The sequence below is a fragment of the Schistocerca gregaria genome, chromosome 4, assembly GCF_023897955.1.
Source record: "Schistocerca gregaria isolate iqSchGreg1 chromosome 4, iqSchGreg1.2, whole genome shotgun sequence".
NCBI lineage: Eukaryota > Metazoa > Arthropoda > Insecta > Orthoptera > Acrididae > Schistocerca > Schistocerca gregaria.
The window spans coordinates 109,767,841-109,788,295 of NC_064923.1; the positions used below are offsets into that span (position 1 = coordinate 109,767,841).

At 42.5% G+C, this 20,455-nt stretch overlaps 1 protein-coding gene across 1 annotated transcript in view; it reads right to left on the reverse strand.

Moving 5' to 3' along the window:
* LOC126267344 (RNA-binding protein Raly-like) overlaps positions 1-20,455 on the reverse strand; it is a 953,265-nt gene that overhangs the window by 601,916 nt on the left and 330,894 nt on the right. The window contains exon 3 of the mRNA XM_049972467.1: positions 3,500-3,607. Coding sequence (XP_049828424.1) covers positions 3,500-3,607 — 108 coding nt within the window. The remainder of the gene's footprint in view (positions 1-3,499; positions 3,608-20,455) is intronic.

Consider the following 20,455-nt stretch of genomic DNA (forward strand, 5'->3'; position numbering starts at 1 on the left):
TTCCGATGTTATCCACAAGATCATGTATATATAATGTGAATAGCAACGGTCCTACGACACACCACACCAAAAATCACTCTTACATCGGAAGACTTCTCTCCATTGAGAATGACATGTTGCATTCAGTTATCTAGGAACTCTTCGATCCAATCGCACAATTGGTCTGAAAGTGGATATCTTCTTACTTTGTTCATTAAATGACTGTGGGAAACTGTATCGAACGCCTTGCGGGAATAAAGAAACACGGCATCTACCTGGGAACCCGTGTCTATGGCCCTCTGAGTCTCGTGGACGTATACCGCGAGCTGGGCTCCACACGATCGTCCTTTTCGAAACCCTTGCTGGTTCCTACAGAGTAGATTTCTAGTCTCCAGAAAAGTCATTATACTCGAACATAATACGTGTTCCAAAATTCTACAACTGATCGACGTTAGAGATATAGGTCTATAGTTGTGCACGTCTGTTGGATGTCCCTTCTTGAAAACGGGGATGACCTGTGCCCTTTTCCAATCTTTTGAAATCTAGATACCTACGGTACACCGCAGCAAAAAAGGGGGAAAGTTCCTTCGGACATATCGATGAAACGTGTTTCTTCATTATATTTCGGAGGGTGTTGGCGAGAAATTATTTTGAAAGAGTTTTTAATTATGTCCTAATTTTGTCGGCAGCCGCTGTGTGCCCTCATTCTTAGATACTGAATGAATAGGGATTGGATCGCTAGTTTTCTATTACTGTTACTTGTTTTCAGGGGAACATATGAGGAAGTACGGGTGCTACAGAGACATATCAAAGTTTTAACAACTACTTGAATAGAGACACGCGTCCAGGTATTGGAGGACTTTAGTCTGATGGTGTGACTGTGAATTTAAATTTAGTAAAGGAACTTCACATTCAATTTAAACTGTCGTATCTTTATTAATTGTTTGCGTTTATTTTCTTTAAAATGTGTTGAGACATTTTGTGTTACGGCTGCTTCCCATTACGTTGTGTAATATTTGACTGTGATAGACGTAAGTGAGCGGAAGAGTCATTCATTTATTTCCGTTTATATTCGTGCGTTTTGCAGCATTCAGCATTCAGCATTCAGCATTCAGCATTCGCCGATTCTCTGGACGGATGTTGGGTCTCTTGGAAATGAGCAGTCTGAAGGACCGGTTGAGCCACAGTGAGTTACCCTTGTCTCACGGGGTCAACGGGTTCTAGTGAGACTGGAGACTGAAGAATTTGCAGTTAACCACGTTGGGAGGGTTAGTACTTGAGGCAGCCGAAAGCTATCAACTTTATACAGGTTAGACAATGTAGGCTTTCACTGCCGGTGTTGTCTTCAATTGAAAGTTGCGGGCTGAGAGGCCGTGGTCGATATTTAAAATTTCCACCTAACGTTTCGTCTGCATCTGCGGGAGACATTTTCTGACTAATTATCAAAAATCCACCTCGATTGCGCAAACTACCTGGTGTTTACCTAGGTTTCAGCGTGGGTAACCACGCCTTCTTCAGAACAAATATAAAACAGCTTGCCTAAATAGGCATAGTCAAAGGCTAAAATCAACACTGACAGCGGCAAGGTGTTGATTTTAGCCTTGAGCCACTCTGAAACCTAGGTAAACTCCAGGTAGTTTGTGCCATCTAGGCAAATTTTTCATAATTATTTCGATACTTACTATGATGACGCGCTGCAATGATGGAAGTACTTATATAGATCCTGAGGTCGTCCGACTACTCTGTTTATACAGGTTGCTAATAAGTGGTTAGTACGTCACACATAGTTCTCTTACAGGCCTAGTACTTACAGAAGTGGATTAAGGGGAGTACGCAAATAAATATATTTTAATGAGTTGAGGATCTGAACATTTCATGTCACTATTGCGAAACCATTATCTTAAATGGTGCGCCACGTCTCTAACTGCTGGAAACACCCTCGCAGGAATGCGCAAAGCACAGAAGAAGAAGGAAGAACGAAGGATTTCGATCGTCTATCCGCTTCTGATACAGCACTAGTGTCTACAAACTATGGTCAGTACATCCATCGCGGGAGCCGTTAATCTTTACCGCTGCGCTACGCTGACTTGCTCGGAATATATGTAATGTTACGGATATAAAAAGCACGCGATGAACTGCAATATCGATTTTCTCAAAAACCAAGGCACGTCGTTAAAAAAACCGGATAGCCAGGTACTCAGGGTAAGTGCCCCTGCAACATATTTGAAGCGGATCAAAATCTTTGATTTACGGTATAGATGGTCCCGTTGTGAGACGGTACTCCTTATGCATGCAATTTGATTAATAGTCACTTGTGAGGAACGGTATCAAAAGCATTCTGGAAATCTAGGAATATGGAATCGATCAGAGATACCATGCCGACACCACTCATTACTTCATGGGAATAAAGAGCTAGCTGTGTTGCACAAGAACGATATTTTATGAATCCGTGTTGGTTATGTATCAATAAGTAATTTTCTTCATAGTCGTGATTCATAATGTTCGAGTCAAGTATATGCTCCAAAATCCTACTGCAAATTGAGGTCAGTGATACGGGTCTGTAATTCAACGGGTTACTCCTATTTCCTTTCTTGAATATTGGTGTGACCTATGCTACTTTCCAGTCTTTAGGAGCACACCTTTCGTCAGGTGAGCAGTTGTATATGATTGCTAAGAAAGGCGCTGTTGTATCGGCATACTCTGAGAGGAACCTGATTGGTATACCATCTCGACTGGAAGACTTGCCTTTCTTAAGTGATTTGAGTTGTTTCTCAATACCTAAGTTAACTACCTTCATGTCACTCATGCTAAAAGCTGTTCTGGTTTCGAATTCTGGAATATTTACTTCCTCTTCTTTCGTGAAGGAATTACGGAAAACTGTATTCAGTAACTTCTGTTTAGTGGCACCATCATGGGTAACATTTCCATCGCTACCGCGCAGTGACGGTATTGACTGTGTTTTGCCACTTGTGACAATCATACAGATGAACACACACGTACAAACACATTTAAGGTAACGTCATAATAATGTCGTGACAGACTGTATTCTCTTGCGAAATGGAAAATTTATTTAAGAAAGTACAGACCAAAGCGATGCTCACAGTGTGTCGACATTGGTTTTGATGGTAGGTGTAAACAGGCCACCGTCCATTTTGCAAGAATCGTTGGTACAGCTTTTGACGCATGTTTGCAACCGATCGCAGTCGATAATAGTTTCCTATCTTGGAAACTATTACTTTGGGGACATGTTTTAGATATAATTCATCTACTTTTCAGTTCTCTGAAGATTCCACATGATCCAAAACGGATCCATCGCCATGACAAATCTCTTTTTTCCGGAAACTCTAAGATATTTTGCCTTATGAAAAGTTATGGCAACCGAAGCAGCGAATACAAGATCTTCGTCAGAGTTCAATTAACAATCCATAAAGGGGCGGCAAGTGTTGACAAATTTACTAGCCATCACGACAAAGTAGAAGTATACAGATTCAACGCGAGAGCATTACGGCATTCTACTCACCGAGGACTTGTCCTAGGACGGTGCGGGCGTCTTCGCCAAGACAGGCGCTGCGGGCGTCGAAGGGGTTCGTGAACTGCACGAACGCGTAGCCTTTGTGCATCGAGATCCCTGCAACAAAAAACAACGTAGGAAATACGTCATCCATACTGGTCTGTTTACATTAATACAAAGGGTGTAAGGGACGTAAATGCAGGTGTATGTACTAGTGACTGAGGACCGTATAATGAATAATATATAAGTATTTACTGAATTTGCAGACTAATAAATATAGGCCCAGCTATTATGAGCAATATGTTTGGTTAGTACCTCACAGAAAACCTGGCGACCAAGCCCGGTGGCAGGTCAGGTGCTGAAAGATGGACACGTGGACTGAAGATGAACAGTCCCATTTCAAAGCGGAATGACGAGCATGCAAAAAATATTTGGCAGTGAATTACGTGATGTGCTTGCGGGAAATGCTAGACACAGAGAAAAAAAAAAAAAAACACTTTGAAGTGGGTGTATATATATATATATATTCAGCCTTCTCATGTTTGTGCTTGAAAAATTTGCATTCGAATAAATGAATGTTTTTTATTCCCATTTTTAAATGTTTACAGTATGTAAATAAGTAGATAATACAAAACTGGAAAAAATTTCAAAAAGTTCTTACGATTTACTTCAGATTTTTACACGATGTTCCACTGAACATTTAGATGGACATAGGCTACATGTTTTTATTATAATTCATATATACATAAATATGTAATATACATAAGTGAAACAACGTCATAAAAAATTTTCAGAAGTACAATCACACACACACACACACACACACACACACACACACACACAAGTGATTGTACTTCTGGGTATATATATATATATATATATATATATATATATATATATATATATATATATATATTCCTTTCTCATTATAGGTATTTTTAAACTTAAACTGTATAATCAACAGTGTGATGTTTTGTTTTCCTTCGTCACAGACGGTTTTGACGGCAAAGAGGGAAGTTGTATTTCTGGTTTACCTGCTTATGATTGGATATTAATCTAGAATCTGAATTTGAAGGAACAATAAATCAGGGTCAAAGACAGAGAGGGAGGGAGGGAATAATAGATGGATAAGGGCGTGGAAGGACATGGGGAGCGGGAAGGATGAAATGAACAGAGAGAGAGAGGGCAAGAGGAGGTGTAGAGAATGTGGGAGGAGAAGATGGACAGAGAGAGAGAGGGAGAGGAGATGATGGTCAGAGAAGGGAAAGAAGGAGGAAGTTATCACATAGGGCTTCGGGGAGGAGTAGGAGGAGGAGGAGGAGGAGATTACGACTTCCATTCGGCACCCATACATACTAGAAATTATGATTTGTCCCTTTCTGCTTTTCTATTTCTCCACTCTGAGCCAGTCTCCAGACTGGCCGGTTTCCGCTAGGTGCCCAGTAGAGATTACCCTTATTACCATAACAGTTGCAGTCTTCACTATATGAAAGAATTCCTCTGTCTCTGACACCTAAATGTGAAGGCTTATCTTACTTCACTTATGTTCAATCTGTTATCTTGAACGGGACTATATTTTGCTGCAGTTCTGTGCACTCTCCAATTAAGTCTTTAATTGGTTGTTTATAAATTTACTAGTCAGTGTTCCGCAAACTTCGAACGGACTCGTTCCACAACAGAGTGCCTTTATATCGCTTAATCCCATTGCACCTGACAAGTAAATAAATCAGTCGTTAGGATCTTCCGTACTTGTCAATACGGATCCAAAATGTATTCCCGTTTATATGCTTCGCAAGCTGTAATCTGTACGAGGGTAGTCATAAATCTTTAATTGTCAGCCGGAAAAAGAAAGTTACGTAATTAATTTGCTTGTAAGTTTGTTTACAGGTACATGTCTGCAGTCATGGTACACATTAAAATCCCCTCGACGCAGCATCGCAGCAGGCCGCTACGCTAGATGATCCAGTGCAATATAGCAGAGAGTACTGGCAAACTGTATTAATGTCACGCTAATTCGTTTTCGCAGCGAGAATACAGGCCGCGATTGTGAAATTGATAAAAAATCATGTAGCATCAGATAACGCAGAGAGTAGGTGGCAGAGACAATTATGTAAGTCTGAAAGTCATAGAACCACATAGGAAACCATCCGTTTTTAAGTAATCGGTAGCCGCAAAAGAAGTGGAGGCTCTGGTGCTCGACATGCAGCGTGTCAGAATCAGGGTGACAGTCGGAACAGTTCAAATCAGTAATGGATCAGTTTCCAACACCTTGCGCAACATTTTGGTAATGTCCACGTCCAACGCCGGCTGATCTCCGCAGCTGTTCGTACCCATTTTAAATCATACAAGGCCGAGGCGGCAGCGGATGTACTGAAGCCCTATTACGTCAGCCCAGGTGACGTTTCTAGCCGCCAAAACGCCATACACGAGTACTGGGTGTGTCGCAATGATGGAACAAACATTTCGATTCCTCCTACGTACATCTTGAGAAAGGACCACATGATTAACACTAGACCGATTTTTCTACGCACCATCGACGACTGGAACTGGAAACGAGGGAACTGACATTGGTACAGGCCGTAAACATCGCTAGAGTCCGCAGAGTGACTTATGGCGTATACCTGTAGACATAGTTATAACTGGGGTACGCCTTCTACTATTACAATGGTCTGAGGATTGCCACTATGCACTGAAACTGGTCACTAAATTATATACGACAGCAGTCTATTGTGAACTACTACAAATATTTTACAAATTGTAGCAAACTGTAAACATGGAAAATCAGCCTAGATAATTCTACATCTACATTTATACTCCGCAAGCCATCCAACGGTGTGTGGCGGAGGGCACTTTACATGCCACTGTCATTACCTCCCTTTCCTGTTCCACTCGCGTATGGTTCCCGGGAAGAACGACTGCCGGAAAGCCTCCGTACGCGCTCGAATCTCTCTAATTTTACATTCGTGATCTCCTCGGGAGGTATAAGTAGGGGGAAGCAATATATTCGATACCTCATCCAGAAACGCATCCCCTCCAAACCTGGACAGCAAGCTACACCGCGTTGCAGAGCGCCTCTCTTGCAGAGTCTGCCACTTGAGTCTGCTAAACATCTTCTTAACCCTACCACGATTACCAAATAACCCTGTGACGAAACGCGCCGCTCTTCTTTGGATCTTCTCTATCTCCTCTGTCAACCCGACTTGGAACGGAATCCAAACTCATGAGCAATACTCAAGTATACGTCAAACGAGTTTTTGTAAGCCACCTCCTTTGTTGGTGGACTACATTTTCTAAGGACTCTCCCAATGAATCTCAACCTAGCACCCGCCTTACCAACAATCAATTTTATATGATCGTTCCACTTCAAATTATTCCGTACGCATATTCCCAGATATTTTACAGAAGCAACTGCTACCAGTGTTTGTTCCGCTATCATATAGTCATACAATAAATAATCCTTCTTTCTATGTATTCGCAATACATTACATTTTTCTATGTTAAGGGTTAGTTGCCACTCCCTGCACCAAGTGCCTATCCACTGCAGATCTTCCTGCATTTCGCTGCAATTTTCTAATGCTGCATCTCCTCTGTATACTACAGCATCATCCGCGAGAAGCCGCATGGAACTTCCGACACTATCTACTAGGTCATTTATATATATTGTGAAAAGTAGAGGTTACTTTAACGTCTGTAGACATTGAGAACAACATTCTGTGTTCTGTTTGCTAAAAATTCTCCAATCCATCCACACAGCTGGTCTGATATTCCGTAACCTGTTACTTTGTTTATCAGGCGACAGTGAGGAATTGTATCGAACGCCTTCCGGAAGTCAAGGAAAATGGCATGTACCTGGGAGCCTGTATCTAATATTTTCTGGGTCTCATGAAGAAATAAAGCGAGTTGGGTTTCACACGATCGCTGTTTCCGGAATTCATGTTTATTCGTACAGAGTAGATTCTGGGTTTCCAGAAGTGACATGATACGCGAGCAAAAAACATGTTCTAGAATCTTACAACAGATCGATGTCAGAGGCATAGACCTATAGTTTTGCGCATCTGCTAGACGACCTTTCTAGATATCTGGAACTACCTGTGCTCTTTTTCAATCATTTGGAACCTTCCATTCCTCTAGAGACTTGCGGTACACGGCTGTTGGAAGGAGGGCAAGTTCTTCGCGTACTCTGTGTAGAATCGAACTGGTATCCCAGCAGGTTCAGTGGATTTTCCTCTGTTGAGTGATTTCAGTTGTTTTTCTATTTGTTTTACACTTATTTCGATGTCAGCCATTTTTTTCGTGCGAGGAACTGTAGTGCGGTCTTCCGCTGTGAAACAGCTTTGGAAAAAGTTGTTTATTGTTTCAGCTTTAAGGGTGTCATCCACTGTTTCAATGCCATTATCATCCCAGAGTGTCTGGATATGCTGTTTCGATCCACTTACTGATTTAACGTCGGACCAGAACTTCCTAGGATATTCTGTCAAGTCGTTACATAGAATTTAAATTTCGAATTCACTGAACGCTTTACGCGTAGACCTCCTTACGCTAACTTTGACATCGTTTAGCTTTGCCTGAGATGTTTTTGCTGCGTTTAACTTTGCAGTGAAGCTGTCTTTGCTTTCGCATTAGTTTACTAACTTTGTTGTTGAACGACGGTGGGTTTTTCCCGTCCCTCACAGTTTTACTCGGCACGTTCCTGTCTAAAACGCATTGTCTAAAATTACGGTCAGGTCACATTAACGTGACCACCGCCTATGACAGGCATCAACGTGCAATAGCATTCATTCACGGGAAGTGGCAGCACTTACAGTGTAGGGCATATAAAGCGTGTTGGGTGGATGCGGACAAAACAGTGCAATCGTTGTGCTAATGCTGAAACGGAGCGATTTATTTCACGTTAAAAGGCCATGAACATATACCTTCGGGCGAGACTGGAAGCATTTCCAAAGCTGCTAAGTTAGTAGGTTTGCCTACCGCCATGGTTAAAATACACCGCGCATGGAAAAATGGCATTAGCCAAACCCGTCGTCGAGGCTACTGTGTCGCACCATGGGCTCTCGATTACACTTGTGAACCACGGTTGAGGAGATGTGTGCGTGGGAAAAGACGTGCAAATGTTGACCAACTGACCATCCAAATGTACCAATGGGCTAGCAACAGTGACACCTCAACGTCCGTCGCTGCAGTGTATAGACCTCCTCAGTAGGCGCCTGTTTCAATGGCGACAAAGATTGGAAGTTACATGTCAGTACCGTAACTGGACATCCACCGAGTGGCGATTTGTGGTCCATTCAGATGAATGCCGTCTTATGCTCTATTGGACTGATAGCAAACACCCTGTAACAATGGTCAGAAGGGTTCAGGCTAGACGAGGGAGCGTTATGGTCTGGGGAATGTTTTTGTATCATTCCCTTGGTGATCACGTCATTCTGGAAGGCACCATGAATCAACTCAAGTATGCATCCTTCCTTGGGGACCCTGTTCAACACTACAAGCACTTTGCTTTTCGTCGTCATGACGGCACCTACTGGCAGAGCAGTGTAACGTGTTACACAGCTGACAGTGTGTTTGTGGTTCGAAGAGCACCACGATAAGTTTACCGTGCTCCGCGAGCCACCAATGTCTACGGATTTAAACCAGTCGAGAATCTCTGGGACCACCTAAATTGGAACCCCAGCCGAGAATTTTAGCGCAGCCGGTCACGACTTCACATCCCATTCGGTACATTCCAGAACTTTTCTGTCCCTTTTTGTGCACGTCTACTCCGTACAACTTGGTTATTTACGCTGTCGACAGACGATGATATTAATGTAAGTGGACCGTGGATATATCGACCCGACAAGGACCTTCAATTCAGTGGCAGCTCTGCCGTTATTTTTCCAGATAAGAGCAACTTCCGACCCGCGTTCCAATAAAGCTTTTCATCTGTTATGAAGTTTCATTATAGTCCCCACTCGCCAACAGGGCACATAATGGTTAAAATGGCTCTAAGCACTATGCGACGTAACAGCTGAGGTCATCAGTCCCCTAAACTTACACCTACTCAAACCCAACTAAGGACATGACACACATCCATGCCTGAGGCAGGATTCGAACCTGCGACCGTAGCAGCCGCGTGGTTCCGGAATGTAGCGCCTATAACCGCTCGGCCACCGCGGCCGGCAACAGAGCACAGGATACGCGTTAAGAGCGACTGCAGTAACACACAGAGCACAGTAAGATCAGAAATCAAATACAAAGCCTGCACAGGAATGGCAGACGCTGAATTATCGCTAAACATACATCTTATCTGAAGTACACGGACACCCCTATGTAATGTGGAACTACAAAAAGTAATGTCGGAGGAACATCCGCAACTGAGCATTATACCAGAGATAGAAAATACCGCTGCAGTCCTTTAATCGTCCACCGAGGCGCTCGGGGTCACAGCACCAAGGCACAACACCTGAAGATGGACGTGTAAAAGCCCGAAACCGGTCGTGTGTTAAATGAAAGAAACTTACAACTGTAGCGGTATTTTCAAACTCTGGTAATATGGAACTGATCTCTAGATGTCACGAAAGGCTGGTCCACCAGTATAAAAACAGCTGGTGAGCATAATGTTGTCAGCAGAAAGACAGCAACATCATAATGGGCCGGCGAGAAGAGATCAGTGACTTCGAACGTGAAAGTCACGTGAGTAACAAATCCATCCCATCTAAAGCTCCCAAATCGACCGTCGTCGATGTGATTGTGAACTGGAAACGCGAAGGAACAATCACAGGTAAATGAAGACCAGCCGTGTGTCAAGTACTGACGGACTGGAATTGTCAATCACTGTGGAGTTCCACATCACTATCAGTCCCTTCCAGAGCCTCTGTGACTCTCTTCCTGCTTGTTTCGCTACGGTCCGCACTGCGATAGGTAGTTATTTAGGCTTTTGACGAGGGGTCACGTAAGTGTGAACGGAGAGTGTGTATGAAACGCAAAACAAGTAACAAAATACAATCACCTCCAAATGATAGAAACTTTTAGAAGTGGAGAGAACGTATAATTATTTAAAATATTTACTTGAAAAGAAAGTTTTTTCAATTCAGACAAAAGGCTCTAAAATCTGCAACCACGTATATCGTGGAGGTATAATGAGGGCTGCTGTCAAAATGCATCCGACCATTACGAAAAAGTTATTTCAACTGTCATCCATTACCATGTCACAGTATATAATCCACCTAACAAGTCTGATTGGTTTAGGTATGATGGACGCAAAAATTTTGTTGTTACCGAATGTGCAGTCCACAGAAACAAGGTAAATTATCTTCAACGATGATATTAATCGCAGCAGCTCCCTTTCTGTTCGACAAGAAAAATGGTTCAAATGGCTCTGAGCACTATGGGACTTAACATCTGAGGTCATCAGTCCCCTAGGATTTGGAACTACTTAAAACTAACTAACCTAAGGACATCATAAACATCCATGCCCGAGCCAGGATTCGAACCTGCGACCGTTACGGTCGCGCGGATCCCGACTGTAGCGCCTAGAACCGCTCGGCCACCCCGGTCGGCTCTGTTCGACAGGAAAGAGTGTTTGCACACACCATCAAACTACCAGTTCCTTGGTGAAATCGAGAGTGTTCGCTTTGGGTAGCGAGAAGGAGGCAAACTTGTAATCGGCTTAAGCAACATGCGACTTGGGAGAACAACATCGCGTATAAGAGGACGAATGCGGCCGCCAAACGCTTTATCGAGATCCATAAGAGAGAACACTGGAAGGAATTTGGGGGGAAAATTACGAAAAAACACCCCCATCCGGACAATGGCTTGCTAGCTCAAAAGAAAACAGTTCTCTCCCAAGCAGTTGCTGAGTTCCAGAAGCTATTGCACCTCCCACGGTAATGTACGAGCCACCTGAATTCACGTCATCAGGTCCCAATAACAACCTCCGTAGCAGTTTCACCAAAACCGTTTTCTTTCGACGAGCTACACAAAACTCTGAAAGACTCTGCGAACCAGCCGCCTTGGTACGACAAGATTCATTGCTCTTTGGCCAGAAATTTGCCTGACAACGTTAATCACATTGTAGTGAGCACTTTCAACAATATTTAGACAGCAAGTACCATTCCAGAAGCGTGGACCACTCAAATGTTACTGCCTGTCTTAAAAAAAATGTGAAAGATACCGATCAAGCAACATCGTATAGACAGACTGCATTGCCGTCATGCGCGCGCAAGGCCTTTCAAAGTATCATCAAGCTCCTCTCCTATAGTGGTGGCTGGAAAAATCAGGAACTGCTACCACGAATACAATACGGCCTTCCTAAGGACATAAATACTTTAGACAATAACAAATCCCTAGCATTAGATACCGAATGAAAGTTTATTTTCATTTTACTCCAGTTCCGTAGTACCACACTGAGGAGCAAATTCCCATGGTCATGTAACGTGGCAGTAAATGAAATTACTACAGAAAATTTATGATAGATAAAATAAAATGTTCATGAATACTAAAATGAAGGCAAGCTATTAGTTTACATAAAGGCAATCAATAATGTAACCCAAGAAGTACCTTAATTTTTGAAAGAACTCCTCGACAGAATAGAAACTCTTAAGTTTAAAATTGCCAGCGTATGGATTACTGCTCAAATTTTGGAATACTTGTAGTATATTATTGATAACGGATATGCAGATTACCCCACGCGTTTCTGCATAAAAGTCAGCGATAAAAACGCAGATTGGATTTATAGATAGTATTAAATGAGTGAAAGCTTCTAATTTTTGCAAATAAGCAGACCTTGTACGTATATTATGTACACAGAATACTGAAACAGTCAAATGGCGCAAGTAGAACAGCTCTTGCACCGGGACACGAGGAAGTTGAACATTTTGCATGTAGTCGAAACATAAAGCAGTAGTCTTAGGATTTGTCTCTGACTGCCTATTCCCATCTTGCAGTTCATCATAAAACTTGTTAGATCTTCGGAAAAGGACAATCTTCTCTTCTACTGCCCACACAGAAGCATACCGACAATCCTTCTTTCCACGTAAAATACGTGACTGGAATAGAAGGGAGAACCGATAGAGGTACTCAGGGTACCCTCCGCCACACACCGTCAGGTGGCTTGCAGAGTATGGATGTAGATGTAGATGTAAGCTGATATTGTTAATAAGAAACGAAATTAACGAACGTACACACTGATCAGCCAGAATATTATGACCAGCGACCTAACGAGGAATGACTGCTAGTCAGACACAAGCACGGTGCATGTAGTACCGGTGAGCGTGCTGTCCGTGTATAGAATGGGGAATTCGCGCGGTCTACTGGTATCTGAGTTTCACCGAGGACAGATTGTGATGGCCCGGAGGCTAAACACGAGTGTTTCAGAAACTGGACGACTTGTCGGGTGTTCGAGGAATGGTGTGGCAAGTGTGTTCAACACGTGGCGAAACCAAGGTGAAATCACGCACAAACGTCGTGGGACCACCCCTCATTAGGGATGACGTTTTAAGCTGGGAAATTAGCAAAACAGGACGGGCGGAGAACTGTGGCAAAACGTACGTCAGACTATAATGCTGGGGAGGGTGAAAGTGTGTCTGAACACACAGTGCACCGAACGCTCCTAACGATGTGTCTCCGCAACCGACGACCCATGCATGTGTCGATGTTTACACCGCGACATCTGCAACTACGACTGAAATCGGCACTGGACACTGGCGCAGAGGCAGAGCATTGCATGGTGTGAAGAATCACAATACCTTCATCATCAGGGCGATGGGAGGGCGACGATTTGTCGTCTTCCACGGGAGCAGCTCCTTGTCACCTGTACTACGGGACGGAGACAATCTGGCGGCGGCCTCGTTATTGGGTCCTTTCTTCGCATTCCCTTCACGATAGAGATAAAAAACAGATGACCTTGTACGTAGATTATGTATACAGAATACTGAAACAGTCAAATGGCGCAAATAGAACAGCTCTTGCACCGGGTCACGAGGAAGTTGAACATTTTGCATGTAGTCGAAACATAAAGCAGAAGTCTTAGGATTTGTCTCCGGCTGCCTATTCCCATCTTGCAGTTCATCATAAAACTTGTTAGATCTTCGGAAAAGGAAAATCTTCTCTGCTACTGCTGCTCGTTTTGCTACCTCATTCAGTATTTTTGACTTAATCTTTAACGTCAACTTTTCGCTGGTGCAGCAAGTGTTTGCTTTAGGTCTTCCGGAAGCAAGTGAAAGGTTTTCACGAGTAATCTTATTATAGTACTCGCATTTCACTGGCGAGCTAGGATGTTTGGCAGTTAAAAGTATGTATTTTGTCACAGATAGTTCACAGTCAAGTTAGTACACAGTGCGACTACCATAATGACTTTCCTTAATGGGAAATGATCTAATGTCATCCGTAATTTTGACAATTTCCTCTGACTTCATAGCATTAATACCCTTACATTTCCCTCTTCGCCTTTCGGTGTCTGCCCACTACACAGCAGCATGCAAATTCTTTTACCTCTCTCATTACTTACTGCGTAAATACTTACAAAAGATTTTCTACATACCTCAAACAGTTTGTCTCCAACGAGGACGCAGTAGCTAAAAGATTTTTCACGCCTGAACCTCTTCTTACTTCTTGGACAGCGTATTTTAACATTACTAGCTGTGATCAGTCCTTACAGGAAATGTTCCTGGTCTTTTTCTATTCCATGTTCAGTAATGGGGGTTGAATTCTCTTGTCTTCCGCAATAACACTAAGACAGCTTCCTCGACACTTGCGGTCTTCTTCTGTCACCCTTTTCGGAATTGCTTTCATATGTTCCTCTCCATGCATTTTAATTTTCTTCATAATATTTCTTTGATATTCCGAAGACTGTTTCACCATTTTATTCTCATAACTGCTGGTACACGCCACTTCACCCATTTTCACAAGAATACTAAAATCAACAATGCCGATATCTTCCGTACAGATGTACCGCACTTTACTGTAGTGCCAACAGTTGAGAAGAAAAGTAACCTAAGTTCTGGACTCCGGACGTTTCTGCACTCATTTCAAACTTCCTACCTCTGTTTGAACTACAGCAAATAATGACTTTGGCTGTTTTCGTGCTGAGTCTGGTGGAGCTACATGCAGAAAAGTGGACTTCGGAGGTTTTCGAAATCAGCGATTCACTTGGTGGTGCAGTTATGGCCATGTAGAAGACATCAGGCAGTAAGTTGTGGGACACGTTCGAGGGAAGACAGTTCGCCACAGAGACAACCAACCAACGCAGTAATGTGTGTACGTATCAAGTCACCACCTATATCCGTCGCATCCTGTATACACGACATGACGCCACAAAATTGAAACAGACGTCTGCCATGTAAATAGCTCCAAACACTAGCTTCTGGATGAAGTGTTTTGATAAAAAATGCCAGCCTGCGTTATTTATGGGTGTACTAATCGTTCTGATCTTAGTATAATGTGCAAAGAAATGACATTTAATTCGTAAGTGGACGTATTCACGCGATTTTTTCTTTCATGTTCACGAATTTTGTTTGAGTTCTAAAACGCTGCAGTACTGGTTTCATTTCTTCATTTTGCTCTCAGAGTGCTATGAGAAGGAGAGATTGGATACCGACCAAGCATAGCAAACTATGTTCTCAGCATTTTCTGGAAGACGACGTTATTAAACAAAATGCTGGACTGCTATTTCAGCAGGCTTTCCAAGTCACATACTTCTCTTATTGGTTACTGGAAGCGTATAACAAAAGGATGGTTACACTAAAGGGAAAAATGCGTTGTATTACGGGATACATACGCATTTAAGTTCAAACATTCGACTGAAAATGCCTTTCTAGCACTGTGTTATTCATGAAAGCGTTGTAAACTTTACTATTTGAGACAATAATTGAGTTCCAACAACTTAGTTGATTACCCGGAGCACAGTTCCAGCTACAGCTGTCTAACCACGTCCAGGTGGCAACAAAACTTTAATTTTCAGTATTTCACGTAATTTTTGAACGAATTTCAAAATAAAGTCCTATCATAATTAAGAGATATAATCCTACGAGTAGGATAGCAAGGTGAGTTCTAAGACAGGTAAACTTCGGGCGATTCATCACTTCCTGCAGTATGATAATGCTGTAAGTGAGTAGCAGTTGGTTATCAAGGACAGTTCTGTGTAGGATGACGCTCTTATCACAAGATCACTGATAAGGACTTCCGCTGTCTTGGGTGACATAACTGAGGTCACCTACCTCTTTCCTCTCCCTGTGGATCCATCGGCAATTCATTAAGGTTATCCGAGTGAGTAGGTGGTGCGGGGGGTTCCCCTGGATGACCTTGAATATAGCTCGCACATTTGTCAAAGGTGTGTAGGTGTGAAAGATTTTTACAAGTTAATGAGTAAAACTAATTTAGGAAAGTCCATGGAAAATGTTAGAGAATATCACGAAAATCAATTATGATTCCAATAATAAATTAAATGAATTTTGCAATGTTCGCTAACATTTTCCATGAATTTTCCGAATAGGCAGTTATGCGAGGCCATGACATAACTCGATACTGGTTGAAGAACACCTAGACCAATGCAAGCACCTTAAAATGGTGGGATACCTCATTGACCCTCCCACTTGTTATACTTTATAACCAGATCAACAGTGTACATCTCTTCATTATTTTGAGGTCTGTGCGTCAAGGGGGGAGAGGGGGATTGGACCCTACGGATGGATGTTCAAGTTTGTTACTAACAATAATGCTATAGTGACAGGATTTGGTAAAATAATAATGATATGACAAATTAATTAATAATTTATTAAAATACAAATTCTGTTTCTGCAATAAATTTTTATAACCATTGGTTGTTGTTTATTAACAACTTTTTTCTTTATAAAAATTTGTTATACAAACAGTTTTCTTTTGCAAATTTTTTTCTTATCTAAAATAATTGCCAAATTTCTGTTGGTGTATTTAAACAGAATTTTTTTCTTATGTTTATCTACATCTGTTTTATTTGTATTTTCCAATGACCTAGGACTACCAGATACATTACACTAAAACTAGCAGAACTTAAATACTATATTTCCACTTTTGTTTCTACATTTAATATTTACATTTTCCTTCCAAATACAGTACAGCCACACACTCAGTCACTCGGTGAATTGTGAGTGCCAATCCGATCCCACGGATGAACCAACTGTCACCGTGCTTTCAGCTCTAGTGCAGTACGTACCTCATGGACTCCATATGTGGAGCGGCGCCAACACTCTTGATCAAGCACCTCTTGTGACCATCTACCGAGACTGCCTCTGAGACTGCACGATGCACCCCTAGCCCGCCTCTGGGTGACCCCCAATCTATACGATACGAATTAATCTTTGAGCCCCACAAATTTCAAAATATGTCAACCATTCGTCTCGTCATTCTTCATGCCAACAACCTTCATGTTCGGTGGTTTTATTCCAAATGTATTAACGACAACACATCCAGACGTCTCGAATTCTTCGTGACTGTACCTAATTACGTCACTCGGATCACAGCCTCGCACCCAGAAGATACAACTGTATGTACACAAATAAAGTAACGCGGGATCGGCGGAGTTTGGTTTTCTAAACTTGTAATGCAATCAGTACATGTGTAGATCCAAAACACACACACACCAGTATAGACAGTCTTCTGAACTGCTCTGAAATCTTGGCCATCTCTAAAACAAATAGGCGTACACTGAAGATGGTGATGCCTTTGACATTTAGTCTGGCGATATAATCTCCTACGCCATAACGCCCATCCCAACGCTAAACAAAATGAATATCGCAATTCTCTGTAACATTTCCATGTTTTTTTTTTCCGAAAACTCAATTGTTTGATAACTTGTACAAATCTTTTTTAGAGTCACAAATGGTGAGAGCCTTCTGGTCAGTGTTTACATCAATGAACTCCCGTCAAAAACAATGATGGTTGAGGGAGATGCCGCAGGTGATACTAAGAGGATCCAACCACAAACCTGAGACATTGCTGGAGGCTTTTGTAGTACAGAATACACCACTGCTTCTTCCCTACGGTTGTCAACAGCTTCGGGATCGAACTATTTCGCAGGACTAGGTGTTTCCGATATGGCAACAAGTTGCTGTGCTCGTCATGCAATGCTAGTTCCACCCCAGACTACATCCTTCACCAGCATGTGCATCCACATCACGGGTCTTTTCCTTCAGTCTGGCGAATTTTCCTCAGGACTTCGATCGGAAACCACCAGAAGATTTTTCATGGTGTACCTGTAGAGGTTGTTTACAACTAGATAAACGACGTAACGTAAATCGTCAAGATGTTTGGTACACCTCCTGACTCATCAACGAATTATTCGTCTTGGCGTACCTGTGTACTCACTAGCAAATCCCCCCACCACTTCCGCATTTCACCAATGTCGACATGCTGCTCTTCATCGTGTCCCACAAAAGCTTTGGCACAGTGAATGCAGGATCCAGAAAGTTCGTGCTCTGGAATTGCTCGGAAATATCAGTGATCAGTGGCACGTCAGTGCTCATATATAATCTTGTATATTCCTCTAAATCAGAGATGCCGAACTCCTGCCTAAACCTACCATGCACTCATAATCTATATCCATTAAGGCAATGCCTGTTAGTTTACTGGAGAATGCCATTATGTTAGGCAACATGGTTTCAGGGAGTCTCTTTATCGAATCCAATTATTCGTATAGAAAGACATCCATCTTCGTCATAAGGTGAAGCTTTGTATCATTGGGATACGTAGATCTGGTGATGTGCAAATCGTCCTTATACAGCAAGTATAGGAAGTAATCCAAGACGCAACCTTGAAGCGAAGCGAATCCAGGGATCACAGCCTTATTCTTGGTGTGATTCTCTTGAAAACCAAAATGCATTTTTCAACTGCTGAAAGATGAAGTGGACATAATTCCTGCTCAATTTTTGAAAGAAGGCTGTTATATGCCACATCAGTTGTTACAGCGCATGGATTGTGAGCTGCACCGTGAAGTTCCCCTTTTGATGACTATGATCCCCACGTGGAGTTTCTGCTTCTGTATCGAATGGCAGCCCACATACATGCCTGCCCATACAGGGCATCATTCTCCTGTGAGTCATGGGGGCTTGGTTGCGATAAATCCAATCAAGTTAAGTAAGAGAACAACCATCTGGTGTCATTATCGCCGAAGTATGATTCGAATTTCTTGTGACTGGAGACACACGAGCATAAAAGTTTATATGATGGTGCTTAAGGTATGGCGTTCTGTGGATGTACTACGGAAGGCAGTGGATTCGCCTTGAAAATGCACCACTCGAAGTCGCCGTGTACGACGAGAAGACATAGCTCATGGTGATAACCGTTCTTGAACTGTAAGAACTTTTTCTCCTATGTAGACCTTCCCACTGGTACTGGTTCCTAGCTACAGCTACCAATGAAGTGCCTTTTGAAATACTGACTCGTGGTAAGTGAGTTGAAGACATCCATGGCAGAAATACCTTGCACATTCTTTTGTACTCATCTGGGCGGAAAGTAGGGGGCAGATGCTTACAATCTACATGTAGTTTTGCTTGTAGCTTTTGGAGAACAGCAACAAATCGACATGTTTTGGGCACTGATAGGCTAATGTTCAAACGTAGAGGGGCTCCAACTGCTTTGCACTTCTCTATCCTGCATAATGTGTTCACAGTCATCATCTTGTCGCTTGCTAGTATCAACATCCAGGGTGTATACGGGACTTGAATAATCAGGGTTCTGCCTCTCGAATTCTGGTAGATCCTGGAGTTTTGCGGGAATGACATGCCTTGGAAATTGTAATTCCCATGGATATTACATTTTTCACATATGCTTATAAGCTCAGGCTGAACACCATAAAATCCTTTTGTAGCCAGAAGCGGCAATGAACAGGAATATACAGCCCTCTCGTCAAGTTTCTGAACCTTAATATGTGCTTCTTCTAGTAGCAATATCTTTGGGAAGACGGATGGAATTGGAATCCACATTACGTGGATCGTAGTACACATACTGAGTTGAAATACATGGCTGAGTGCCTCACCCGTTCCTGTTTCATACATTTCGGAAAAATGGCAGAGGGTGTGACAGTCTTAAAGAACGTTCCAGCCACTCTGCGATTGAATCGCTCCACAATATCAGACCAGTTCTCCACCGCATTAACAAGACGATCTTCTCTTCGCCTGTATCACTTCGCTGCTTCGAGAGGTGCGTTAGCTCATAATATGGGGCTAGTGTTATACTGAACGGCATGTTACCACAGGTGGTTGATGATTTCGGGGAGCATCTTTTCGAAAACGTCTCGAAGGCATTAAGGAAAGTGGCAGGACATCGGTAGCCTACATTGGTTTTTTGTCAGGACGAACTTATGGTATCCTCTTCCCAAAACCGCCACCAACCACAGAGAAATCCAACGCAGCAGCAGGACTTATTTGGTGGTCCTTAACAGAGCACTGAGGGTTACTGCCGGACTCATAGTGATGCTGAAGCGATGTCCGACGCTGTGAAGGACCGTCTGCATCTACATCTACTTTATTACGCTGCAGTTCACATTTAAATGCCTCGCGGTGTGTTCATGAAACCACCTTGAAGGTATTTCTGTACCGTTCCACCCTCTAGCAATGCTCTGGATAAAGGGACACTTAAATCATTCCGTGCGAGTTCTGATGTCTCTTATTTTATTGCAAAGATCATTTCTTCCTATGTAGGTGGGCACCAACATAATATTTTCGCATCAGGAGGAGAAATTTGGTGATTCAAATTTAATGAGAAGATCCTTCCCCAAGGACATTCTCCTTTGTTTTGTTTTAATGATTGTCATCCTGATTCGCCTATCTTATCAGCGACACTCTCACTCCTGACTGACAAGTGTGGTGTAGGCAGTCTCTTCAGTAGACCTGTTGCATTTTCTTAGTGTTCTGCCAATAAATCGCAATCTTTGATGTACTTTCCCCACAAAATTATCTACATGATCGTTCCAGTTTAAATTATTCGTAACTGTAATCCCTGAGGATTTAGCTGAAT